Below are 25,241 nucleotides of genomic sequence, written 5' to 3'. Positions count from 1 at the left end.
CTGCAGCTGCTCTCTCAGGCCCCGCTCCTCGTTTAACTCTGCAGCCAAAGAGTTATTCTCCTGCTCTAGAGCTTCGACCCTCTTCTTTGCTGCTGCTAACCTGGTGGAGAGCTTTTCTGCCTGTTCTTCAAACAGGTCTCGGGCCTCTTCCTCATCCACCAGCTTGCGATGGGAACACTTGAAGGACTCCAACTCTTTGCATAGGGACACCATCATGTCCGACTCTCTCCAGTTAGTGTTGCTGTTGTCGGCCATTTTTCAGTTAGCTGGTTTTGAAGATTTGGCTTATTCCTGTTTTCCTCTTTTGCATCTGGTCTCTTTGAGTGTCAGTGAGAAAGTGTGGACTTGATGTCCAATGGCTTAATTTGTGCCTTTGTATCGATGCCTTTGATGTCTTTGATACATAGGTATTATAGTATTTCATACAAAGGTATGATGTCTTTGATGTCTTTGATACAAAGGTATTATGCCGTTGATAGTATTTCAATACAAAGGTATGATGTCTTTGATGTCTTTGATACAACACACTTTGGATATCTTTGAACCACAGACAATAGCTGGATGTTGGAAATAAGGGGTTATCGTGCCAACTAGTTGTTTTGAAGAAAATGGCAGCTCAGCTGCATCCATTACTGATTCTTTTTTTTGTGTAGGCTCACTTGTGTGATCTTATTAAGTGCCATATAAGTACAATAATACAGCTATTCATAATAATTTCTCCAGTGGCGCCATCGGTAATGATATAGTAAAGCAAATTACCCTAAAAGTGAGAAAGAATATTTTAAAACGGATCCTGTATGCTGCCTGTTTCTCTGCGAAGCATGACATACAACTGTAGTGTACAAGTAATGATGGTCTTTGTAAGTTTAGCCTCCAGCTCTGCACATGTGATTGAAAGCATTGGCCGAAACAAACACATGGACACACAGAAGGGGGTCACACAATGCCACATGTCAGTCACAGCAGAGCAGCCACTGGAGTTTCGGAGATACAAAGAGTGGTCTCCTGGGCAACCTTGTCCGCCTCGGGCTAAGCCTCTGAGACCGGTGCAATGACGCAATCCCCATTGCCATATCTGTGAAAAGATGTGCCAAAGAATTACGCGACAGGGGAACTGATGTAGCGAGATGTATATACAAAAATATCATCCCTTCTCATGTGATTGAGAAACGCCTGCTGTGATATAAAGCCCAGACATATAGACCATCCTGACATAATGAAGCCAAAGCAATTATGTTAAACAGCTGTACCTGCAGTTTTCTATTTTCTCCATGTAACGCAACAGGAAACACAGCTTTGGTGCTGTTGCGCTTATGCACTTACTCTTAAGAGCACTTATGCACAGAGTATGTTGAGAACATTAAGTGCCAAAGGAAAAGGATGCATGTTTGTGCATATGAATGTATGTACAAGAAAATTAGTCTGATCTTGATTTGATGTCCATGTCCTTTGATGTCAAATTTGTATAAACACATGCGCCTAAAACACAAACATAACAGATTAAAGTAACTCAGCGATCAATAGAAAATGATCTTCTTTTGTAAATGTTTGTCAAGAAATTTGATATTTGATTTTTTATCTCACTGAATAAGCCATTTATTGACATAAATCTCAATGTTTTACTACCTCGTCGCTGACTAAATTCATGTGTGATTCAGGTTTTAAAACTAATGCCTCGCCGTGGGTTTTCTGTCCAGGTTGTGATGCAGCTGGTTCGTCTCATTCCCGATGGTCACAGGATGAAGAGGGAGGTGGACATGGCCTTGGACTCTGTCAGTGAGACCATGACACCCATGCACTACCATCTGAGGGAGATCATCATCAGCTCATATAGACAGGTACAACGAGTGTCCTTGCAGTATGTGTTACACTGTCAGGCAGATGGCAAGGGTGGGGCTCTTCCAATTTTGTGAAAGAAAGGTCTCTTCTGACTTTATCCCTCCTCAGAAAACTGTAAAGTCCAAGTCGACTGGTCGATTAATTGGTCGACACGTTCTGGCTCGACCAAAATTGTGATTGGTCGACTAAATGTATTTATTTATTTTTTAATTATGATTTTTCACAGGTAACAGCGTGTCTTCAGAGAACACCCCACTTGTTTTCCACTATTTTGGTTTAGTCCAACCCAGTAGTTTGTTGTGCACCGTGACTAATGAGAGACAGACAGATGGATCCTGTCGTATCCATGTCAAAGACATAAGCAGTATGGCAGCATTTTTCAAAAGTAGATGATGGTAAAAAAAAAAGTGGAATTCAAACTTTGCAAGCAACAGTTTGCTTTTCACAGCTCTACTTCAAACATGGCATATCATATCGGGTTGCTCTTAGGTTGATTACAGCCAAATAAATCATCACTTATCCATCTGAAGTTCCTGCTTAGATTCTTCTGATAACATATTTTCTTGTAGATAATAACCAAATGAAAAATGTCTCCTTAATTGAATCTGTTTGCTTCATGCTGGGTTTCCACAAGTATGTGTTTATGGACTCCGGTGCAGTTTCACACAAGCCCCATAGATGGCATCAAGAACTTGTTTTCATGTCAGTTTTGAGCCACAGCTTATATGAATGAGAGGGATCCACTGATGTGAAGGCCAGAGCAGCAGAGTGTGGAAAAACGATTGCGGTGGTGCGCGCCTTATCTCTAAAACTCAATGAAATTCCTCTGGGTTTAAATGGAAAAGAGTGAGTGGAAAAAACGTGATTATCTGTGGGGTTTGCTGGATTCAATCTCCCAAAGCTAAATTATTTTGTGGTTATCTTTATGGTTTAATAAGTTATCACTGTCTGCTGTTTTTTTTTTTTTTTTTTTTTTAAAGTGAATAGTGAAAATAATTTGATTAATTATGCTTTAAAGAGGAAAACAGGCAAAAAAAAAGGTTTTTTTTTTAACTATGGAACCTGACAAAGACAAATACAGCGTCTCCATTTCTGCAAAGTATAGTGTAGACATTGTGTTTAATTAACAAGGAATTAAGGGCGCTTTCACACCAACAGCAGTTGGTGCGCACCAAATGCTCCATTCGAACCAAAAACTCTAGTTCGTTTCGTTTTTGTTGGTGTGAAAGCATTAATCGCACTCGGGTCCGCACCAAATCAAGCAGACCCGAGACCGCTAAAAAGAGGTGGCCTCGGTCCGCTTGACTCCGCACCAAATGTCAGACTCTGGTGCGGTCCCTCTGGTGAGAACGCGAACTCGGGTCCAAACCATATTCTGCAGTAAATGCCATGGACATAGCCTACCTTGTAGATCTTTGGAGCAATCTTCGTCTCATAGTTAGCACGACCACATTCATGAAAATAGCGCGTCTCCTCTGCCTGAAATGACGCGCTATACGTCTTCGCCGACTCCAGTGCATCAGCTGATTGTTCTCTGGACGCAGCCACGACTCATTCTCAAACTGGATATTTTGCCAAAAATGGCCAATACAGAGAAGGTAATAAACGAAGATCAGAGCAAGTAGCAATGTGCGAACGTGTTGCTCCATAGTGAGTCAAAATTGGCGCTTTTCTACCGGAAGATATATACACATTGATGAAACGTCAATCGGGCCAATTTTGGTTTGTTTGCTGATGTGAAAGCGGACCACACTGGAGTCATATGTTACATAATAACAATTGTATTGCCTGGTGCAGATCAAATAATCGAACTAGTGGTGTGAAAGCGCCCTAAGAGAACAAAAGGCCTTTATTGTGGTGTTTCAAAGTCCTATCTGCACAAGGTCTCTCCTGATGTTATGACTCTGCTGGACCCTGGTTCTGTTTTAGCCATTTGTAATGCAGACTGTAATCATTGTGCCTCTGTGCACTGTCAGCCATTCTCTGGGTGCTGGAGGCACCTAGTCCTGTCTCCACCATATCAATGGGCCTCATTGTCCCGTGAACTCTGTCTTTCCCCATATATTCTCCCACCGTCTGCCACGTTCTGTGGTGCCAGGCTCAAGGAAAGGACTCACTATCAGATCTCTTTCATACAAGTTTGTAAATGTACACAATCATTTTGATCTCAAGTGCAATAAATATGCACATATTTCATCTTTATCAACATAGGTAGACGCACACGTGTCGAGTTAAGAAGTGCGTTGAGCTTTTAACACGGTTGCCTTCAAGGATGGATACAACTTCTGATGTTTGTTCATAAAGAGACTCTGAGAAGCATATTTTAGCTGTTAAAATCTCTGAACGCAAAAAAAACTCCACAGTAACAAATGTTTTCCATGTTCAAGGACTGTTTTCTCGACTCCTCTACTTATAACCTTATAATTGTGCTGGATTTTAACTTTTTCGGTGGTTCTGTTTTTATTTTATTTTACCAGTGTAAACGGTGTTTACTTGTTACCATAACAGATAAAGAGACGATGACCAAAACTACAAAGCAACCGGACCCAGATCCAGATTGTATTAAACGTGAATGATCCTTTAACCCTGCTGAAGCAGATCGCAGGCTGGCACTGTGTTTCCCTCATGTCTGAGGCAGGAGGCCAGGTGATAAACAGTGCCAGATGTTGCTAGAACCCAGCACCAGACGACAGAGGTGGGAGAAAAGTGGGGAAAGAAGAGGGGAAACCCCCCCCCCCCCATCCCCCATCCCCCATTCCACCCCTCTCCCTTTTATAGCCCTCCCCCTACTAAAGCACCCTCCCCCTCTTTGACAGTGGTCGGAAAATGTGTCTTTGATAGAGAGAAAAAAATATATGTATTTACACTGTGACCCAAACCATCCACCAGCTCTCTGAGGGGCCATGGAAAGGTTGGGGGGATTTTGGTGCGTTGGCTTCTTCTTGAAATGCCTGTAAATCAACCAAGCGTGACCTAACGCCACAGATGCATCTTCCAAAATCAGTGCCGGCACAGAGGAGAGCCCACTTCCTCTCCACCACCTCCTCAGTCTGCTGTGCACATAGCTGCGGAAGCCTTTCTTTCCATTGTCAAGCCCCAAACAGCAATCTGTGCTTCCCAGCATTTGCTTTGATATCACTCTCTGTGTGTGTGGAGCTATACATTTATTTATAGAATTCAAATTGATCTGGTGGAGCACAGGGAATCTGACATTTCAGTTACAGTGTACCTTTCTTTTTCTAATATGCCATCATCCATCCATCCATTATCTACCGCTTTATCCTCCACTGTTTAGACTTCTCGTTGTAGCTCTTGGAAATTTGACAGTTAAAAATCACAGGTGAATCAACCTCTGCACACACTCAAGTCGTGAAGAACTGAACAGAAACACGCAAACCCACTTTTTTCTTACTGGGTTCAAACTCTGGCTGCAATGATTAATCGATTATTAATCGATTACTGAATTTATCTTCAGCTATTTTGATAATAGATTTGAATTGGTTTGACAGTATTTTTTTTTCAATAATAAAAAAATCCCTGCTCCCCATAATTCACCAATCAACATTTTCTGGATCAAACCAACAGTACCAACAATAAAAACTAATAGAAAATAATCAGCAGATGTCAAGTTTCATTTGACAGGTCTAATATCTTATAAAAAGCCATTTCCTGTATTCGCTACACAAATCTCATGAGAGACGACCGGCGGTCACACAAGACCGCCATAGTCTTGCGTGACTGCTAACTGAGAGCTTCGGGGGAATTGTTGAGTTCACAGATTTATCACTTTACCATCTAATGTATGGTGTGGAACCAGTAATGCTTTCAAACGCTGTGTTTCAGATGATTTGGTTTCATGATTGTCCACTCAGAAGGACAGTTTTGTTTGTTTGCGTCCTTAATCGTCACCACAAATCGCATCGTCGTCTTCGATGCATCTCCCTCAGCTGGACAAATTTTGTACTACGTCTGTAAAACTGTGATGCACTTCTAGGCAGGATATTTTGAACTTGAACAGGTTTTAATCACCCATGTAGTGTATTGTAGTGTTGCACTGTGTGGTCATATCACATAAGTAAGTTAATGAAACTATGTTGGAGTCAATTTTTAAATTTAACATTCATATTTTTAATGGTGCACCTGATTTTTTAAAATAAATTTTGCAGCACTAGTTCTGTGATTTTTTTCCCCCCATAACGAAGCAAAATTGGCGGCATACCCCGGCGTGATACCCAGCCCTTTTCCATAGGATCTTTTTTCCCTCTGTATTTTAAAATTTGCTCTTTCGTCCAGGTGGTCAGTGAGCAAACTGAAATGCACGCAGAGGGAGTGAATTGGCACCAAATCAAGTCGTGTTTGTGCTTGTGTGTCCAAATGAAAGGTCCACATGGTTGGGACGGGGAAGTGGAAAAATACTTTTTGAAAGGGGAGAATGCAGTGAGCTGGGTTTTTTTTTCTATTTTTTTTCGGGGGTTTTATTCAGAGAAAAGGTAATGAAAGTCTTTAGGACAGAAGAAGAAAAGAAGAGGAATTGGAAAGGAACACTGCAGCACTGACAGCCTGATCATTTTCTCTTCTACCAATAAGTCATTATTTAAAAAGTCGGAATGGGGGGGTTGGGGGAGTGGAAAGGTGAGAAACTAACAGGAAGACATGCTGTATGGTTAATGAACCGTATTGTCCCTTAAGGAACAGTCCTTTGACTTATGAGTCTTTGAGTTAATTCTCAATTAGGACGACCACTCAACACAGTCCTGTTGCACAGTGAATTGGGTCAGGCATGAGGAAAACGTGCCCACCTTAACCAGGGACATGTCCTCTTCAGTTCCTGAGGTGTGAGCTGACTCCTTAAGAGAGGCTTTTATTTAGATCCAGCACAGGGTGGGAGGCAGGAAAGTGGAAGAGCTGGGAGTTGCTGTTTTTATTCATAATTTCCAGCCTCTCACATCATGCCAATGCCAATAGCAAGTCTTTGCCGTGGCTGTCTGCGAAATGATTTATTTTTGACTGAATCCCATCTGAGCAGGTGCAACCAGCTGGGCTATTTAGGCATTAGCAACACAGTTTCTCAGTGTACAGTGAGTCCAGAGAGTAAAAATGTAGTTTGTGTGTGTGTGTGTGTGGGCAGGATGTGTTTATGCGTGAGAGGCAGTACTCATAAAGGTAAATAAAGCATCCCCAGGGATGTATACCTCAAGGTTTTGTTAGCTCGGAGCTATTCAGGAGTTCATTTCTTTTCAGGGAGTTTCCACAACTGTAAATTACTTCTCCAGTACATCTAGTGAATGTCCACTGATAATTCCAAATAATCTTACCCATTAGAGTACGGCTGCACTCGCCTGTGCTATTGATGCCTCACATAATTGCCATTATTGATTGAGGTGCCTTGGTTTGGGTTAATAAAAAGGGCAGTTGAACTTTTCCCCCGTCGATGAGGGGGATGAAAAACTTCATGCGACTTCTGAACTGCACTTGGAGTGAACTAAGTGAATATTTAGAGAATGGCTTTCCATGTTTCCTGCTCTCCATCAGTGTGCCAAACATCCCCACAGTCATTCATGATTACACTGGCTCATGATTACATGCAGCAGCACTGTGTGCTGCAGGCGGCACCGTGCTTTGTTTATCCGATTCATATACAGTATATTGCAGCATATAATGCCACTGATTAGCCTGGCTCCAACCAAAGCTGAGGAACTAATCAGTGAAATGACATGGTGTACTGCATTGTAGTTCAGAGCGAACACACACACACACACACACACTAAATTATAGTCATTTTCAGAGTGACAATCTAACTCAGTCTAACTTGCCTGCCGTGTCTATGTTCAGTGTTTAAATGCTTGGTGATTTCTTATTGCTGTGCCACTTTTTTCCCTGCACCGTTCCTCACACCCAGAACCGATATTCATATTCCGAAATAAAATATTATTTTTACGGTGCTGATACTCTCATCTCACAGGTTACCAACTCTGTGAAGTCCCATGAGACAAACTGTGTTTTGTAAACTATTGGCTATATAAATAAAATGTGATTGATTGATTGATGATCTCAATAATATGCAATGTAGTTACATACAGTACCACTACCATTATATGTGACTGGAGGCATAAGACTGTCAATAATAACTATGATATGGTCCACACCCAAAACTCATGAGTTTGGATCAATGTACTAAAGTATACTAAAGATTAATAATCAGTTCCCTTTACTTTTTTTCTGAAGTTGCATGTCTTTCAACACATGCATGTGATTATTACAGCTGGGCTCCATGTAATAAAGAGCATCATTTTTAATTATTCACAAATTAAAGTTAATAACATTGAGTTCAAGTACTGAATTTTGAGGCGGTTTTTTTTTCTAAATAGAGCCTTCAATCATTCACAGTAGGTGTAACTTTCCAATAGGCAGCAGTTACAAATAGCCTGTAATTATGCCAACTGTCTTGGATGGAAAAAGCCAATTACGCATCAGTGTTCAAATCTAAGATTAAGAGTTGGCACCATGGAAGACCGTCATGCCACATATAAGAATCTGAATTCTTGTTTTGAGGTCCAGAGATTCACGATTAGGCCAGAGCCTTGTTGCGGTTTTGCACCCGGAAAATGCACCCAGACTCACATTAGAGGATACAAGCTGTATAGCAACTAGCAAACCGGAAGACTATATCCAAAGATCTCTGTTGTTGTGTATGCTGTGTGTTTTTATTTCACACTTTCTTACGCTCTGCTTCACTCACAGCATGCTGACCACTTCAGAAATCGTTGTTTGCATCCTATTCTCATCCACTTTTACCCCGAATAACTGAACTGCCCTTTGACCTGACCTCTCTCATGCCCCCACCTCCCTCATAACCACTGACCTCAGAACAGAGCCTCAGACCTGACTGGGTGTTTGCGTCGAGGGGGTTGCCATTTCCTGCCCCCACACACTAAACCTGTCATTGCCCGAGGCCCCTGGACCAGGAATAACTGCTTCCTAAACCAAGCATGAGTGTTTAAGCATGTCCCCCAGTAGCTGTGGTCATGCTATCTGTCAGATCCGACTAAGCCCCAAATCATTTCACCAGGGGAAAGGTACACCTTTTTTGTCTAAGCTTTCACACTATCAAGCTACTGGCACTGAGCAAATACCGACAGGAACACAATCTGAGAGGCGAAGTGACTTAAATGCCAGCCATGTGGGATATGCAGAAGCCGTGACTGGGCTGGGTTGCTCCAGGAACTGGAGTTTGAATAACTCCGCTGTGGGTAAGCCGTGTTTCATACGTGAGGACAGTCAAGCAACAGATGAATCCTGTGTCATTGGTGCAATAACTACTCCCAAAATGCCAACAACCCTTATCGTCAGCAAGGACCGTTCAGACCAGCCTTGTCAAACGGGCTTTTCTTTCCTACAGGAGCAGCTTGCATGAAGACACAGCGTGGCTTTTTTCCTCCTTGCATTCCTTCATTGTTGGATGTAAACATTATACAGAGTCGACACATGTTGGTATTTAAATTCCGATAATTCCCATAATGTTGTTGCATACGTTATGTGTGAATATGAAGTTGCTCTGCGGGCTGAACACATTCCACAGATTGACACAGTCAGCTGCTCACATGGTGAATTCCATGTGCTGCTGTTTGTGTGACTCAAGAATTAGACCAGCATATCTGGACATCACACTCATGAAAAATGTATAGACAGCCACAGCCCTGTGAGGATATAGAAGAATGAGGTTCACAGACCTATACGCTATAATCAACTGTTTGATATTTCAGGATTTGTTTGACTTATAAGGCAATAATAATAATATATTGAGGATTTGTTTGAGAAGCCTGGTTCCAGACCTTTCACTGATTCATATTCAGTATTGTTGTCAGTGTTGGCTTCCTGCTCGGTGGGAAAAACATTGCATTAAGCACAGCATGAGAAGAATCTAATGTCATACTCACTTATTAACTTGTTGAACTGTAGCAATTGATATCTATTTACACAATGCAATGATTGTGATTTATTTTTTAGTTGTTGTGGAGGAAAAGGATGGCTCCGTGAGCCGGTGTGTAGCATTCAGCGTGCTGTTGTAAACATTACTTTTACAGGAAGTCAAAACAATTTTTACTGATTATAATTTATTTTGAGTCATTACACAGGACATATACCATTCTTTCATCTCCTCACATTAGACTCTACAACTAATATAGCCTTCTGTGACCACTGGCATGCCCTGTGAACCTGGCCTGACCTCGTGTCGGGTATCCTTGCACACAGAAAGCCGTGCTGTCCAAAGCCTGTAAAGTACAGAATAAATCACTTAAAGTAGCATATTTCCATAGCTTACGTGATCAACGACAAGTCTGAAACGAATTTACCCTACACTCTTAGAAATAGGGGTTCCTTCTACAAGGGCTGAGGTTCTACCTTTAACCATTTGCTTCTGAAAAACCCTTCCCAAAGAAAGGGTTTTTCAAGGGTTCTCGGTAACACTAATGGTTTCCAGTAATTTTGATCCAGAGAAACCCCTTTCCAGAAAAAAGGGTTTTAAAAGGGTTCTTGGTGGAACCCTCCAAAAGGGTTCCGGGCCAAAAAGGGTTCTTCTATGAGGACAAGCCTAAGAACCTTATATGGTTCTACTTAGCACTTTATTTCTAAGAGTGGAGCCACTGATACTGCAGCTTCTGCATCATGGGGAAAATGTTGATTGGTGGCTAGCGTGGCTAAATTAAACACAGCGTGAAACAGAACAAGGACATTTAGGCCTGATTAGATGGCTAATGTTGGCCGTATAGACCATGTCGTTGCTTAAATTGACTATGATGTATTCACTTCCTGTCATATTTACTGCATTAAAGCTGCTGTGCCTAACCTTTAAATATAATTATAATAAAATATATCTGCTGCTTTCAAACCATTGTCAAAGGACGTCACACGGTGCTGATTGAGCCTCGCAGCTCCACACGACTCTGTGTCTGTGACTCTCTCTCTCAGCACACAGTCCGAGTGAAGTGAGACAGCTTTACTGTTTTTTTTAAAAAAGAAAAAAAAAAGAAAAAGAAGCACCCATGAAAAGTTTCAGAACCTGGAAGTTCAGTTGGACAATGCGATATTCATCACAATACCAACTTTGGCTTCTTGTGAAAGTGATGCTCTACCAACATAGCGCAAAGCATAATTTCTCATAAACCAAGATTGTCCAAACCAACCAAAATTGTATGGCACACATAATATTTCTCCGTGGAACATCATCATCTCACCAATGTGTAGTCTGCTTAACAAATAACATGACCTTTACCCAAGCTTTGTGGCGTGGCTCACAAGACAGAATTCAAATGTCAATGAAATTTGCTTAGACTACACTAGATTTAATTAGATGAGTGGGTTTTAAAATATTGAGCATCTCATTATGTGTCGATCGCAGACATAGCTGTGAAATATGCCAGTGTTGGCTTTGCATGCACAAGATGTTTTGAAAGCTCAGAAAATGATTGATTCGCAGTGGGAGTCTCACAGTGCTCTGTTGCCAGGCGCGTGCATGTACAGAATGTACCATAACGTTTGTGGTTTATGTGGGCACATATTCCAGTCTCTGTGTAAGTTGATGAGCCCCGTCTCCTCCTGACGCTGTGGCTGTTGTAATCTCTGCTCACCAAACATGTGATGTGTTTTTGTGCTTGTCCCTTTTTTTTTTGTTTGAGAAACTTACTCCTGCGAGTCGAAGCACTGCTGACCATATTATTGTATGGCACAGACTCAGTAGCAAATGGACCAAATTTCTTGAAGAGTTGCTACTGATTTTGAAGAACTATGACCCGGTTGAATGAGAATCTACACAATCAGCGTAGTGTGGCTCAGCGACTGGAAAAAGCAAGACAGAGGATTGGAATCTGTAGAATCCATTAACGTAAAGGCTTCTATATCCCCTCCTCTCACTGGCTGCTACATTGCTTCTCTGCTTCTTTGGAAATTGAGTTTTGGGCGCAGTCCAGATCCATAAAGATCACGTCTGCATCTTAAAACCAGATGATATTTAACTTTGATTGCCTTGCTACCGGCACTCGGCAGACAAGGTGGAAGAATGTTTTTTTTTAAGTTTATGTATTTATAAAGTATTAAAAAACGCTGATGATACAGCATTCATTGTACCCCTCAATACCTTTTGGAGCTACTACACATAGCAGCTGTAAATGAAACAGTATGATATGGAAATTAACATAACATTAACAATTAAAGTAAGTAAGTAGGGGGGGGAAGTCAATACAAGAGACCAACATAGTATATCTTGGCTACATGGTGACAGAAGACGGCAAGTTTAGGAAGATCAGCATCATTGTAAGACTAATCACACATAGCAAAGTGTTTCATCTGGTCAGCACTTCTATACAGGGCTGAAAACTGGACCACAACAAAAGCAACAGCAAGCAAACTTGAGGCCCTTGAAATGTGGCTAAACAGAAGAATGCAAGAAATATGTTTGGGCTGAGCACAAAACAAACAAAGTTCTAAGGAAGATTGCTGCTAAATACCATCAAAAAGCGAAAAAATGTGCCTACTTCGGGCCATATCACAAGAGGAGATGATCGACGATTGCTACTGTAAGGAAGGACGTGGGGAGACCAAAAACAAAATGGACTGACAACATCGAAGGCTGGACAAAACTGAAATACAAGACTGACAAGACTGTATCACACAAGATTGGGAAAAGATGGAGATCCATGACCTGGGGACAGCAGATGGCAGATGGTAGTGAAGAAGAAGAAGAAAGCATGACAATATTTCAAGTGTTAACAATGAGAACCCGGGCACCACTCTATTAGATGTGTCTGCACCTGCTGGATAACAGAACCAAAACTAGGGTAACTGCAATGACTGACTTTGCAGGTTATCACTGTGGACCGGGGCTTAAAAGATGATAGAAAAAGATTAGACGGGGCGGAAGCCTGCTGCGTGCTACTCTTGTAAGCATACGTTTGATCACTACCATGGTTGCCATGCATACACCTCTAAGGAAGGCTAGGGCAGAGTCTGCCTACTGCGTGGCAAATGAAGACACACAATGTGTGTGTAACTATAATTCCTCCAAAAATTCACCAGATTCAGCGCAAACTGGGACATACGGCTGCAGGTCACTTACGTGCACTGCGGGGGAACCTCAAAAAGTAAATGACAGAAAAAGATAAAAAGATGACACAAAAGAACGATCAGCGGGAACTTCACGATGGCCAGCTGATGTGATGTTGCCTAATTTCCTAATGACGAGCAAAATCCTTAGTTTTCAAGCTCGTTCTATTATAGCACAGCTGCAGTTCACAACAGAGCAGAAGCAGAAAAATAATTACCTTGTGCCAAATTTGGAAGTAAAAGTGGAAAGAAAGACGAGCAGCTATGATATGTAAGAAAGCATCCTTTGATCTAATCGAAGAGTATTTCATATAAACTGGTAAAAAAAAATTGCTCATACATGGGCAAGTAAATTGGACACAGGGTGAGATTGGCACAGCACCCCCTGCGACCCTCGTGTGGAGGATAAAGCAGTAGAAAATGGATGGATATATAGTAAATTCATGTTATTATGTAAAAGCAACCACATCATGATGAAAGTTCGTCATTACTAGTATTTGAGCATTGAAACATACTCAATGTCGTGTTGCGGACTTAGCTTGATAAACAATTGCTTAGTTGAAAACATTCACGTGATATGATTTCTAGACTGCAGCGCAATCAGCAAATCGGTTGTGATGTGTTTTGTAAGCGACCCATTCACTGTTCCAACAGAAGAGGATTTATCCGCAAGAGCGAAGGACACTTGTGGCCACTTTTATTGATGAGGGCATGTTCATACTCGAACTTGTTGTCCATAACTAAAGCACAGGAGCTTCGCAATCATGGGCCTGTGAAGTTGTGGACTGATTTGAATATATGCCAGTTCCCTGATGTTAAGAAAGTATTAGTGATTGTTCTCAGTATGTTTGGATCGCGGTAAAAACATGAATCAAGCTTTTCACACACAAACTCAAATAAAAAAAAACAACAGCTCCTGTCAGTCCCTGAGTAACAGTTTCATTCATCACTGCCTTTGGATTGCATTAATGAACCAAAAAGCACTGATCTTGTTCAAAACAAAACATTTTACTTCTTGACATTTTGTTCCCTCAGCGTTAAGGAAGTGGCATTTACGTGAAGTAGATAACAGCACTTATTCTGGGCTTGTTCACTGTTCAGTTTGATAGCATAGACACTTTTGTTAAATGCTCTTTCAGATGTCCCTGGGCGACTACCTCAGTTTATGCTCCGCTATAGTTCTTTTATTGTTCTTATATGTTTTTTTTTTTGGATGTCCCTATGTCAGATGTGACCACATTTAAAATGAAAACATTGCTTTATTTTGAATATATAAATGTGCGTGCTATGTGTTATCATCTGCTGCTTACTGGCTGCGTAACAAATATGGCCCAAAAATCTGAATATATAGTGTACTTGACTTTGAGTTGTCTGTACACTAAGTCAAGGAGCCATATGTGTAGGCTGCCTGTCCACTCGAGACAGGTCATGTTTTAGTTTAGGATTCGGGTGGGAGGTGTTCCTCGTAGAGCGTGATGAATGGCTGCTTGTGCAAACCTGGATGGGAAGGGCCAATATGGAGTGGCCTTTTTACCTCGACAAACCCCATCAGCAGGTAATTGGCACCATATGTCAAGCAGACCGACCTCGCCATAATGTACACTCCTTACATCCACTCCCCACTCAAATGAGCCCACAGAAAACTTGACCTTAACACTTGTCTGCTGCCATTCGGGGGTTAAACTGCGATTCCTCATCCAGCAGCTCTAAACTACTTATAGATGAGCAACACCACATTTATTTTAGGTGTTAGCATGTTATAGTTAACTGGAAATGGTTAGTTTAGAAGCTGGAACAAGTTGAGGCACACGCAACTATCAGAAACCAATCCAAGCAACAGATCGCCAAAGTCTGATAGCTGAATGGGCTTTTTACATTTGACACCATGCGTAGGTTTGATTACTTTGTCACTGCCTCATAAGTGTGCAAGGTGATATTTAAAAGTGTTAAAAAAAAAAGTTGGCTTCTCAGCTTCGAAAGTAGCCGCTCGGATTCATTGCCAGAGATGGTCAGAGATTATCCGTGCACCCAACGAAGCAAAATGTCAGTGATTTAATAAGTCAATATCACCAGCCAATAGTAATTGAGTGACATGCCAGACATGCTGTGTATGGATGTGGAGGTTAAAAGACATTGCTGTGATTATAGTCTCATAAGTGGCTGATGTTCACATTTCATAGGTCTACACCTGCAAGCAATGATGCTGAGTGGTCGTCATGCAGAAGTTTGCCTCAGATGTTTAGCTCTTAGTTTTTTAATTACGTCCAAAAACCCAAATTCAATACGGAAAGATGGTTCATATATAAATAAGAGCCCTTGGTCTATGGCGTCTCCCGCACTTGCGTGAGTTGGTGGAAAAAAAAACACTCTTCTACAAAGATAAGTTGTGGTTTAGCTCCTCCCTCTGTTAGGTTGCCAGACAACCAGTGCAGTCATTACTACTAGCCAAGAAGTCCATCACACAAACACCCACAACCTTTTTGTTTTTGTTTTGCTTTTTTCATGGATGAACAAATTCATTGTAAATGGTGTTCTCTGCTTTTCGTCTTTCAGTCTAGTTTCCCATGACTAATTCGTGCCTAGCACTGAATAATGAAGCAAAAATTGTCGCATGATTCCCATCTTTCAAGTGAATCTCACACTCGACAGATTATGAACTGCTCCACTTTAAAGGTGCATTATGTAATAAATCTAAAGCAACTGGCCATAAAATCCTCCTAATATGTCGCAGAGGCTGAGGAATAATATTCATGTAACAAACTGAACTCACCAACAACAACAGTACAGCCAAAATATTTGCATTAAAAAAAATATTTTGCAGACTGCCAATCATGTTTATGTTTTGAAATCATGTTTTGGCATGTGGCGCCACCTACCGCCGTCTACCAATCATTGCAGTCAGTAGAGACTCAGCTGCCGAGCAACCGCGGGGTGCCAGTTACGTCAGAATTTTTGAATTTGAATGTAGTAACCGTTTTTGGCCACATTCTTACATATGGCACCTTTAACCAACTTTAACTAAAAAATGTTTTATTGATGAGTAAATTAATGAGCAAATCAAAAAAAGATTTAAATGCATCAGCAATTTATGCAGTGACCCAGAAGCAGTGAAATCTTCGTCGTCAGAAGAAAATATCTAGATATTCCTTTCTATTTCTCACGACTGTGGACGGTGATAGCAACTTCATCCTCTTCACATTTTCCTCACTTAGTGAGAGCTCTGTTCTCAAAACATTCCTGGACTCTCTCAACAATGGTATGTGCTCTGTCTTTCTCCCACATCACTCTGGACTGAGCAGAGATGAGGGGGTTTGTTATCACACCTGGGCAGCTGGCTGGATAATGGCTTTCACCTTTCTTAGTGAACAAGGCACACGCAGTCACGTCCTTTGTTCTGCAAGGCCAGGTGGAGAGGATGCTGTCGACACTTCTTTCTTCTTCACCGTTTCACAGAAGATTCAAAGACATTGTTCCACCTGTACAGTAGACAGTGCCCTAACCTTAAGATCTTACTCCTCAATAGAGCAAATTAACTTTTTCTACACTTCAGCTCTTGCTGAGAAGTGGATATGTTTATTAGCACCGTACACTTTTAAAAGGCTATAGTCCTTCACAGGGAATGGAAGAAGTTACTCCGTTCTTTCACCACATCTTTCCCAACATTGTTTTCTAAAGCAGTTTTTTTAGAGTGCACGAGATGCCGTTCAACCACACACATGGTTTAGTCCATGTCGGCAAACAGAAAGCAACCGCAGAATAAGGGTTCGGCACATGGTAGAGGTGTGAATTACATAATCTTTGCAAACTGATCTGAGCGTCTGAGTCTCAGAGAACAGAGACACAGACACAGAGAGAGTGCTCAGTATTTGGCTGTGGCTTTTGCACAGATAGCTGCCAGGCTTTGGCACTGTGGACTTTCAGGCTATGAGATGAAATGCAATGAGAGACCCCTGGGGGTGCATGGTGCACAGGGAGATCAGGTTCAGCAGCATTTTTATGCCCTTCCACTGTGGTCAATATTAACCGAGTGAGATTATGAAAAGGTTAGGTTTGCGCTTGTTGTCCTTCTTCTTCCTCTGTGCATTGAGAGTTGATCAACTATGATGTCCATAGTTTGCCGAGGCGCATTTCTTCTCTGCCCTGCTGCAGATGCTTGGGAAAGTGAGACCTGACCACAGCTGTTTGGGAATGGACAGGAAACCCCACTTACATCCCCACTACTTTGAGTCATTTAGCCGTGGAATGAGCGTATTATGCTGAAATGTGCACATTTCAAATTACCTTGAGTGGTGACACACACAAGGCTCCACATTTCTGTGACGGGCACTGGTTTTTTACATACGTCCTGACATTTAGTAGGTTTCATTGGCAGACATTGAATAAACTGCCCATGAGTATGTTTGTATCAGTGTAGTATTCATTTAAGAATTGGCTTTCGTGGCCAAATCGAGCCAGAATGTACATTTCACATTTTGAAGCTGAACGCTTCTATGCAAACAAACATACATTTAATCAGCGAGAGAAAAGGAGGGAAAAAATTGCTCAGGGACAGAAGAGTTCTAGATCCAAGATTTAGTTTGTAATTTTTCTTATGCACAGTAAGTGCCTTCACCCCCAACAGTTCAGATAAAAAATAAATACATTTATAAATTCTGACTATTACAAATAGACTAAACTGAACCATAAGAGCAAACAGCAAATTCCTTTGAAATGCAGCTTGTCACGGTGTAGATCAGTGTTGGAAACACGTGTGCGAATGCTCGAAAACCAGCAGACTGCTGATTTTACCAGAAATGGTTTGACCTTAAACATGTTTCTGTAGAATATCCTAGAGTCTTAATGATGTGGTTATGTTGGCATCAGACTTTAGCAAGACAATCACCGGTCAATCAGACAACACAGTCGGGGTTAATCTGTGCAGGCTGAGTTGCATCGCGATGTGATTACATTTTTCCGTTTCTGTTTTGTTGTTTGATTAATGTAAATCAACATGTAACCATGCTGAACGTGACGGATGGTTTGTTGTCACAGCGAGTGTGTGTGTGTCGGTTTGAGACGAGGGGAGATGAGGCTCACTCACTTGTCTTCGACTGCTTTATCCTCCACATGAGGGATTGCTGGGGATTGCTGGTGCCAATCCCAGCTAACATAGGGCGAAAGGCAGGGACAGGCCCTGGACAGGACGCCAGTCCATCACAGTGCCACATAGAAACAAACAACTATCCACTCTCACACTCTATGGTCAATTTAGTGTCAAATTTGGCCCAAATCTGCATGTTTTTTTGATTATGGGACAGAACTGGAGAAGCCGGAGAAAACACACACACGAGGAGAACATGCATCCCCAATGGAGAAAGGTTCTTGTTCTGACCAACATCTTCTAAATGTAGACATAAGCGTTTGCCTTGGATAAAATCAGGAAGGACCTGAGCTAGAGTATGGGATGTTGATCGGGACATCCCTTTGGCATCAACATGGAAGAAGTGGCAAAGGAGAGAGGGGTCCATGCCAAAGTAAACTCAACAAATTGCCATCATTACCCAAGAGTGGATTAGTAAGTGTACGCAAAAAAATAGTTAGATAAATAAGCACATAAATATATATATTTTTTTAAATGGGTAAAACCAATAAAAAAAGAAGCAGACCAATATTACATCTTGGTGGCCATTGCAAAAGCATACCGGCTTCTCAACATATATATATATATATTTTTTAATCACAATGAGTTTTACCATTGGTCTAATCTTACACTTGTGCGAGTGTTGCTGATTTCCAATATCTCAGTATACTTTGGCCTCTCTCCTCGTAACCACAGTCTTTGGGACTTTGGGGACTCTTTTCTTTTGTGTCCTATTATCTTTGACATGTGCTTTTAACAGTGTGTATTTAGAGTAAACATGTCATGTCCTGTCATGAGTGCCACTGTATGCGTACTGCACAAACAAAGACGAAAGCTTCATTCGTGGCTTTGCATGTTATGTTGTTTTGGGCTCAGAAACAACACGTATTCATGCCTTCGGAAAAATGCTGCACATTTATTGAACAATCCCGACATGTCCTTCGATTTTTCTTCTTCTTTGTCGTGTTTATTTTCATGTTGTGTTTGTTGCCAGCGGTGTGAGATAACCTGTGATGATTGTGCGACCTTGTTAAAAGTTCTGCTGGCTCTGTTGGCTTCATTTTTTGTTTTAAAAACTGCAGGGCTGAAGTTTTAGTCTCTAGTCAAGACGTGCAGTCAAGGAAACCTTTGAAAACAATTACAGTCATTTGTCCCCTGATTGATTCTTATTGGCCACAACTAAATTATGAGCTGTTAACAAGTACATTAAGTTTGGCCGGTACAGAAATCCAAACAAACAAACAACTCATTTTCAAACATCTTCATTTTGTGGATGGGGCATTTGAATGCTTTTAATTAAGTAACAAAGGCCAACATGGTACAAACGGCTCTTGTACAGTCCATTCAAATGTCCATCACTTTCATATGAACACAATATTCTTTTTTAAGTTGGTTCAAATAATTCAGTTGGATAAACTGATTAGAATTTGCTGGAAAAAAGTAGAATTACATGACCTCAACATGCTGTATTAAGAACACCTGCCGGGAATTTCATAACACTTGGCAGAGACATTCACTTGGATTCAAGGAGGGGCTGATTCGAATCTGGTGGACACTTCTATTTCATTCTGTAGACCTAATTTTGAAATGCAGACGTAACTCAGGGTCTCACTTTCTATTTTTTGTGTGGCAATTCCAATATTTTGCGAGTTTGTTCTGTGCTGTTACCTCGGACACCAACTCAGATCACCACCAACGCTCAATCGTGATTCGCCATGGTTGGTTTTGCCATTAGTAGCTGATGTCCTTTTTATAGTTTTACTGCCGTTTCATAGCCCAGCCACTTGTGTGGTACCGGATGAGCTTTTGTAGGTTTATTTTTAACAAAGTGACACAAGCAGGCATAGGGAAACGTCAGTGGCTTTCAGGCATAGGCTAAGTATTTCCTCAGAGGAGGAAAAGGTTTGTATGGTTTAAAAGAAGCCATGTTATCTTCTATCTATCTCAAAGTTTTTGTCCTGCTATCCAGTTACTGATTGCAAAGCGGACGTCTTGCACAAAAATAATGGTGGATTAAGAGGCGTCCCCTAGGCCATATATCAAGAATAGGTTGTATACTGTATATACACCAAAAGCCACGTATCGATCTGCCCAGGGTGTACCCCGCTTATCGCCCTATGTCAGCGGAGATTGGCACAGAACCCCCTGCGACCCTCCTGTAGAGGATAAACGGTGGAAAATGGATGGTTGGATAGCCCACATATTGTGCACTGGTAACACTGTAGACTTCTACTTACATGTCTCTGCTGAGAGTAATTACAGAGGTCTAGACAGTCCAGCTTTACAGTAACATATGTACTGCCAACTGTTTTTGTTATGTGGCAAACTGTGCCATGCCGGACCTCCTTCATACACTAATAGAGCTTTGTTGACCTGTTTTCTTAGGTTAAAAGTGGGAAGACGGAGAAGGAGTGTGAGCAGGTGCTGCTGAAGAGCCTGCAGTATCTGGAACGCTACATTTACCTCATCCTCTTCAACACATATTTGCATTTAGAGAAGAAAGACTCCTGGCAGCGCTCCTTCACGCTCTGGATGGAACAGGTAATGTACAGTGTCTCCGAGTTCCACCGATAAGGTGCATGTACAGTACTGTGCAAAAGTTTCAGGCACCACCAGCTCTGTTGTTTTTTTCTGTCTGTCAAATTCTGTGATCATTGGAATTTGGAATGAAGTGATGCGACTTAAAGCTGGTCTTATATATTAGCGAGCTGTCAATGAGTTTAACTCATGCAACGTGACGTTTCTTTTACAGCATATATTTCTTTAAATGAAATAGTAGGACAAACACCGTATTTACCAGTACCATTAATCAACGTTCCACTCCAGTATTAACAGAGCTGTTTTATGCCAGTGTGCACGCTTTGTTTTTTTAATTAACCCATAAACCTAACCCATAGAACACACCAAGATGATATGAAGTTGCAGGCTTTGCAAGCTGTGGCATGGAGGCTGCGGGGGGGGACGACAACAAATCTTCCATCACACAATGCTACAATGTCAGTAGCTGACAAAGTAACAGGAATCAGAAATGGGGCGAAGGGTTTTCAAAGTCAAGTCTGTGCACACTGTGCACCAATTTCTTCTCCTGGAATTTACAAGCTGTTTCTAGTTCTATTGTGGCCTGGTTCTTCACAAACGCAACTTCATCATGCCTCGGCTTGGTGTTTTTGTTGGTACCTTAATCGTTTGGCCACCTGTGCCCCAACAGTAAAGCTGAGAATTTATGTGCATTCCAAACAAATGAGTGCTCTGTAAGTGGTACCCAACTCTCTCTCTCTCTCTCTCACACACACACACTGCAATTTAAAAGGCACTTGAATGTTGCAATATGTTAAACTTGGGTGATGGTAAATAAGCAGTTTGGCAGGTTGACAACACGTTTCACGGTGTTTACTTAAAGCCACAAAACACCAAGAATTGTGCCTGTAGTGAATCCACGTTATATGGGCTTATTTACATGTGGTTTTGATTTCAAAGTGTTGGCTGTCTTGTTGTTGTTTTTGTAATACATTTTGCAGTGAGGCGAAGCCATGCCCCTTAAATCTTAAAGACGGGCCAATCAGAAGCAGCACCGTTATAATATGTATTTACCTCAGTGTGAATATTATCTCTTGTTTCTTTAAAGCATAACAAACATTTGTCTACAACGTATAATTTTAAGCGAGCAGACTTTTAATTTGGACTTCAGCCCGTAAATTCAAATCCATTAGCCATTTTGACCCGACATGGACAAGAGACTGGAATGTTTCAAAGTCTTCTCAGAGGTGGAATGGACTGAAAGTAAAAAAAAAAGAGAAAAAAATAGCGTGGAATTTCGAAAATAGACCGGAACAATGGCTGTGAAAACAATTGTCACAGAAATATGTGCGGTCAATCGGTGCATATTCGTCCTGTTTTGAGGAGCAAATAGATGTGGTGCATCAGAGTGACTCTAATGGCCCAGTTATGCCTTGAGATAATACGGTGGGCGTGCACACAGATGAGAGGAATGAAAGGAATGCTCTGCTTTAAAACAGACAACAGGAACGCCTACACATAATATCAAAATCTTTTGCCATTGTTATTATTACAATTTGTTCTTTCCTTTCTACTAAAGCTAACCTGTGATGGATTTCAGTGACAATTTTCTTCAATGCGATGCATTAACATTTAGACTGAGGGGATTTGTGAAAACCGTTATTATATTTTATAAAATATATTATATTATATCATTTCAAAATCTTTCAATTAACTTTAACAGTGAGCGTGATTTTAAAGACACGTATAGGCTCTGTAATGCTGGAGGGAGCTTTGGATTTAGCTGGCATTTCTTAGCAGCTTTACCTTTACCGTGACCGGCTTCTCTCACATCATCATCATTTGAGGGCGATTTAAGAATAAAAACTTGAATTCGCAGCTTTTCTGTAAAGCTCTGACTCTAAAGGGCTTTGCACATCAACAGCGATGAATATAACGGCATTTAATTGTGAATACTTTGGAGTTGTATTTTGATACAGCCTCACGATTGAGTGAATAAATTATAAGGGGCAGACAAATAATAATAATAATAATAACTAGAAAAGCACTCGGAGAGCGCAGACCTCTGCCAAGGCAGCTCAGTGCCTACAAAATACCCCCTGCCGGCACGCCTGGTGTGTTGTAACCAGTGATGGCGTCTACGGATCACGCCCAAAATGTAATCACTTGTTCCTGGTCCCATTGCGAACATTTTATCCAAACCCGTCCATGACTTTTCGAGTTATGTTGCTAACTAACAGACAAACAGACAAACACTCAAGGACACTTTACAAAAACAATCAGTGGAATTACAGAGAGAAGGCTATTTTGAACAGGTGGGTTTTGAGTCTGGATTTGACATTTTTGTCAACAGCATGTTCAATGTGTCGAAAAAAAAAGATCTTCAGAAAAAATAAAATACATATTTACAGTTCACTCACTTATGTGAAAGCTTGCGTTGATCGCAAATAAATTGCATGGAAAAAACTCATCAGGTGGCCTTACATGAGACTGACAGACAACCAATATACTTAGAGTATCTTGGAAATTGCTTTTTGATGACCAGACAACACTTCAGTGCTTTGGGAACATGTGGAGCATCATTTCAACCATCAGACTTGCACCTCCAAACCTCAGGGGTCAATTGTGTTTTTCAGCGCAGCCTTATTGCCAGATCAGGTTCTCTGCCTCATGATTGGAGCAGATTGCAAAACCGAGTCTCTGTGTGACCAGGACAACAATAACATGTTTTTCACATGTTATTCTCACTCTCACTCTCACTCTCACTCTCACTCTCCTGCCTGGACATTGCGAAAGTCTGAAGGGAGACAGAAAGTAGTTTTGTCACAATACAATTATTATTGCAATTCATGTCTGTATGTGTACGTGTCTTTGCCGTTTCTGACTTAACGGTAAGTGGTTTTTCACAGTTTTTTCAGCCAGAAGTGAAAAACATTTCAAAGTTTGAGCTCAATGCTTGAAGCCATTAACACATAAAGTAACAAGTCTACTCCGACCTCGTGCTGTAGCTGACAATCTTCAGCAGTCACACTTATACTGGAAGGTGACTGGAGATAACACAAATTAAATCTAATTTCCTTAACGTCTGGACATCTGACAGGACAACAAGAAACACCATGACAACACGATATACGAGGTTAGATCAGCTTTAAGCCCTTTTGCCGCTTACTGTGAGACAGAGCGGGAAAACGACATTTGAAGTTCTCTAGCATTCTCCAGCATAGTTTCAAACCATATATCTATATATAGCTATATATAGATATATATAGATGTATATGGCTTGACATACATTATGCGGTTGAGCTTCAATTTCACCTCTTGAGTATTTTCTCCTTGGTCTTTAGATTTCATTTCTGCTCCAACAGAGGTGGCGGCGGTGGTGGTGGTGTGTTAGGATTGGATATATAGAAGCTCATCCACGAGCCTTAATGAAGACATTTGATTGACAGGTGACAGTTCTCTCTGAGACGTTGAGCAAAGCACGGACGCTAAGCTGCCTGGCTTAACAGGACGTCGCAATACGGCCTATACTGCAATTTTTAAATCGCGGAGGAGGCGCAATATTTCTTTAAGCCAAAATGTGTGTCAAATTATGATTTGATGGATTATTGTCTTGACCGACACGTGTCTTATTCTACACTCTATCACAAATATGCACAAATGTCACACAATCATCACGTTTTTCGAATGAAAGTGAGAACAGTGATGGAAAAATGTACCCTCTGATATCGCACTCGCAAAGTAAAGTCATCAAAATAACCACAATTAGATATTTTATGAAAAACCATTGCACCCTACTGACCACATTGCAGGGAGACCACAACTTGGTCTGCAAATTGAGTTAATTTTTACAGGCTGGATGTTCACTCGCAAATGGTCGAAATTGATTGTAATTGGACAGCTCCTGCATGGTGAGACGGTTGCTGTGGAAACTCTCACTCTCCCTGGCGTTAGGAGTCGTATTCGCTGTCATCCTAAACAGATCCTTTTTTGTCCCCCTTGTTTTGATTTTTAATGCCGTGAAAAGACGACAGTATGTTTTTGCTCTTTGTTCATGTGGACCACGCATGTGTTGCTCCACTCAGCGAGTTCCAACAGTGATCGGTGGCCCAGTTGGAGTTTAAACCGGCAGCAGCCCAACCCTCCCGCGGGCACAATCATTAGCCTGTCACACCAGTGACCATGGTTGGATCAGTAATGACAAACCGCAGTGCCAGAGGCAGTGGTGGTGGGTCATCTCCATCTCTGCTCATGCATTTGAGGCCATGGTTACACAACCAGCCAGAGCTGAGCAGTACAATCTGTCCTGCATCCATCCAGCACTGGCTTAATCCATGTGTGTGTGTGTGTGTGTTTGCAGGGACTCAATTGCTCTTTGTAGCGGTTATAAGCAGGGCTATAGTGTCATGCATGGCAGGAACTTATTGTTCTTATATATGTACATATGCACTAGTTCACATTATATCAGAATATTCACAAATATATTGCCCTCATTAGGCCATGTTGCCTCACCGCTGTGTAGTAAGATCAGAGCAAAAAAGATCAGAGGAGTTATCGGAATGGAAATCCATGTTTGCAAATCCTTTTGCGAAACATGGTCCTTTACACAATGGCAGGACTTGTGTACAGTGCATACCTCAGATGCCTGCAGGAGAGGTACCCTATC

The 25,241-nt window shown here is 41.4% G+C and overlaps 1 protein-coding gene across 1 annotated transcript in view; it reads left to right on the top strand.

The window, feature by feature from the left end:
* Window positions 1–25,241, top strand: part of pald1a (phosphatase domain containing paladin 1a) — a 45,699-nt gene that overhangs the window by 16,107 nt on the left and 4,351 nt on the right. The window contains exons 18-19 of the mRNA XM_083903948.1: window positions 1,698–1,838; window positions 20,444–20,599. Of these exons, the coding sequence (XP_083760074.1) occupies window positions 1,698–1,838; window positions 20,444–20,599 (297 nt within the window). The remainder of the gene's footprint in view (window positions 1–1,697; window positions 1,839–20,443; window positions 20,600–25,241) is intronic.

This window comes from Microchirus variegatus (assembly GCF_963457635.1).
Source record: "Microchirus variegatus genome assembly, chromosome: 17".
Classification (NCBI taxonomy): domain Eukaryota; kingdom Metazoa; phylum Chordata; class Actinopteri; order Pleuronectiformes; family Soleidae; genus Microchirus; species Microchirus variegatus.
Note: the sequence above shows the minus strand (reverse complement) of the source record. Positions and strands in the feature narration are given on the sequence as shown.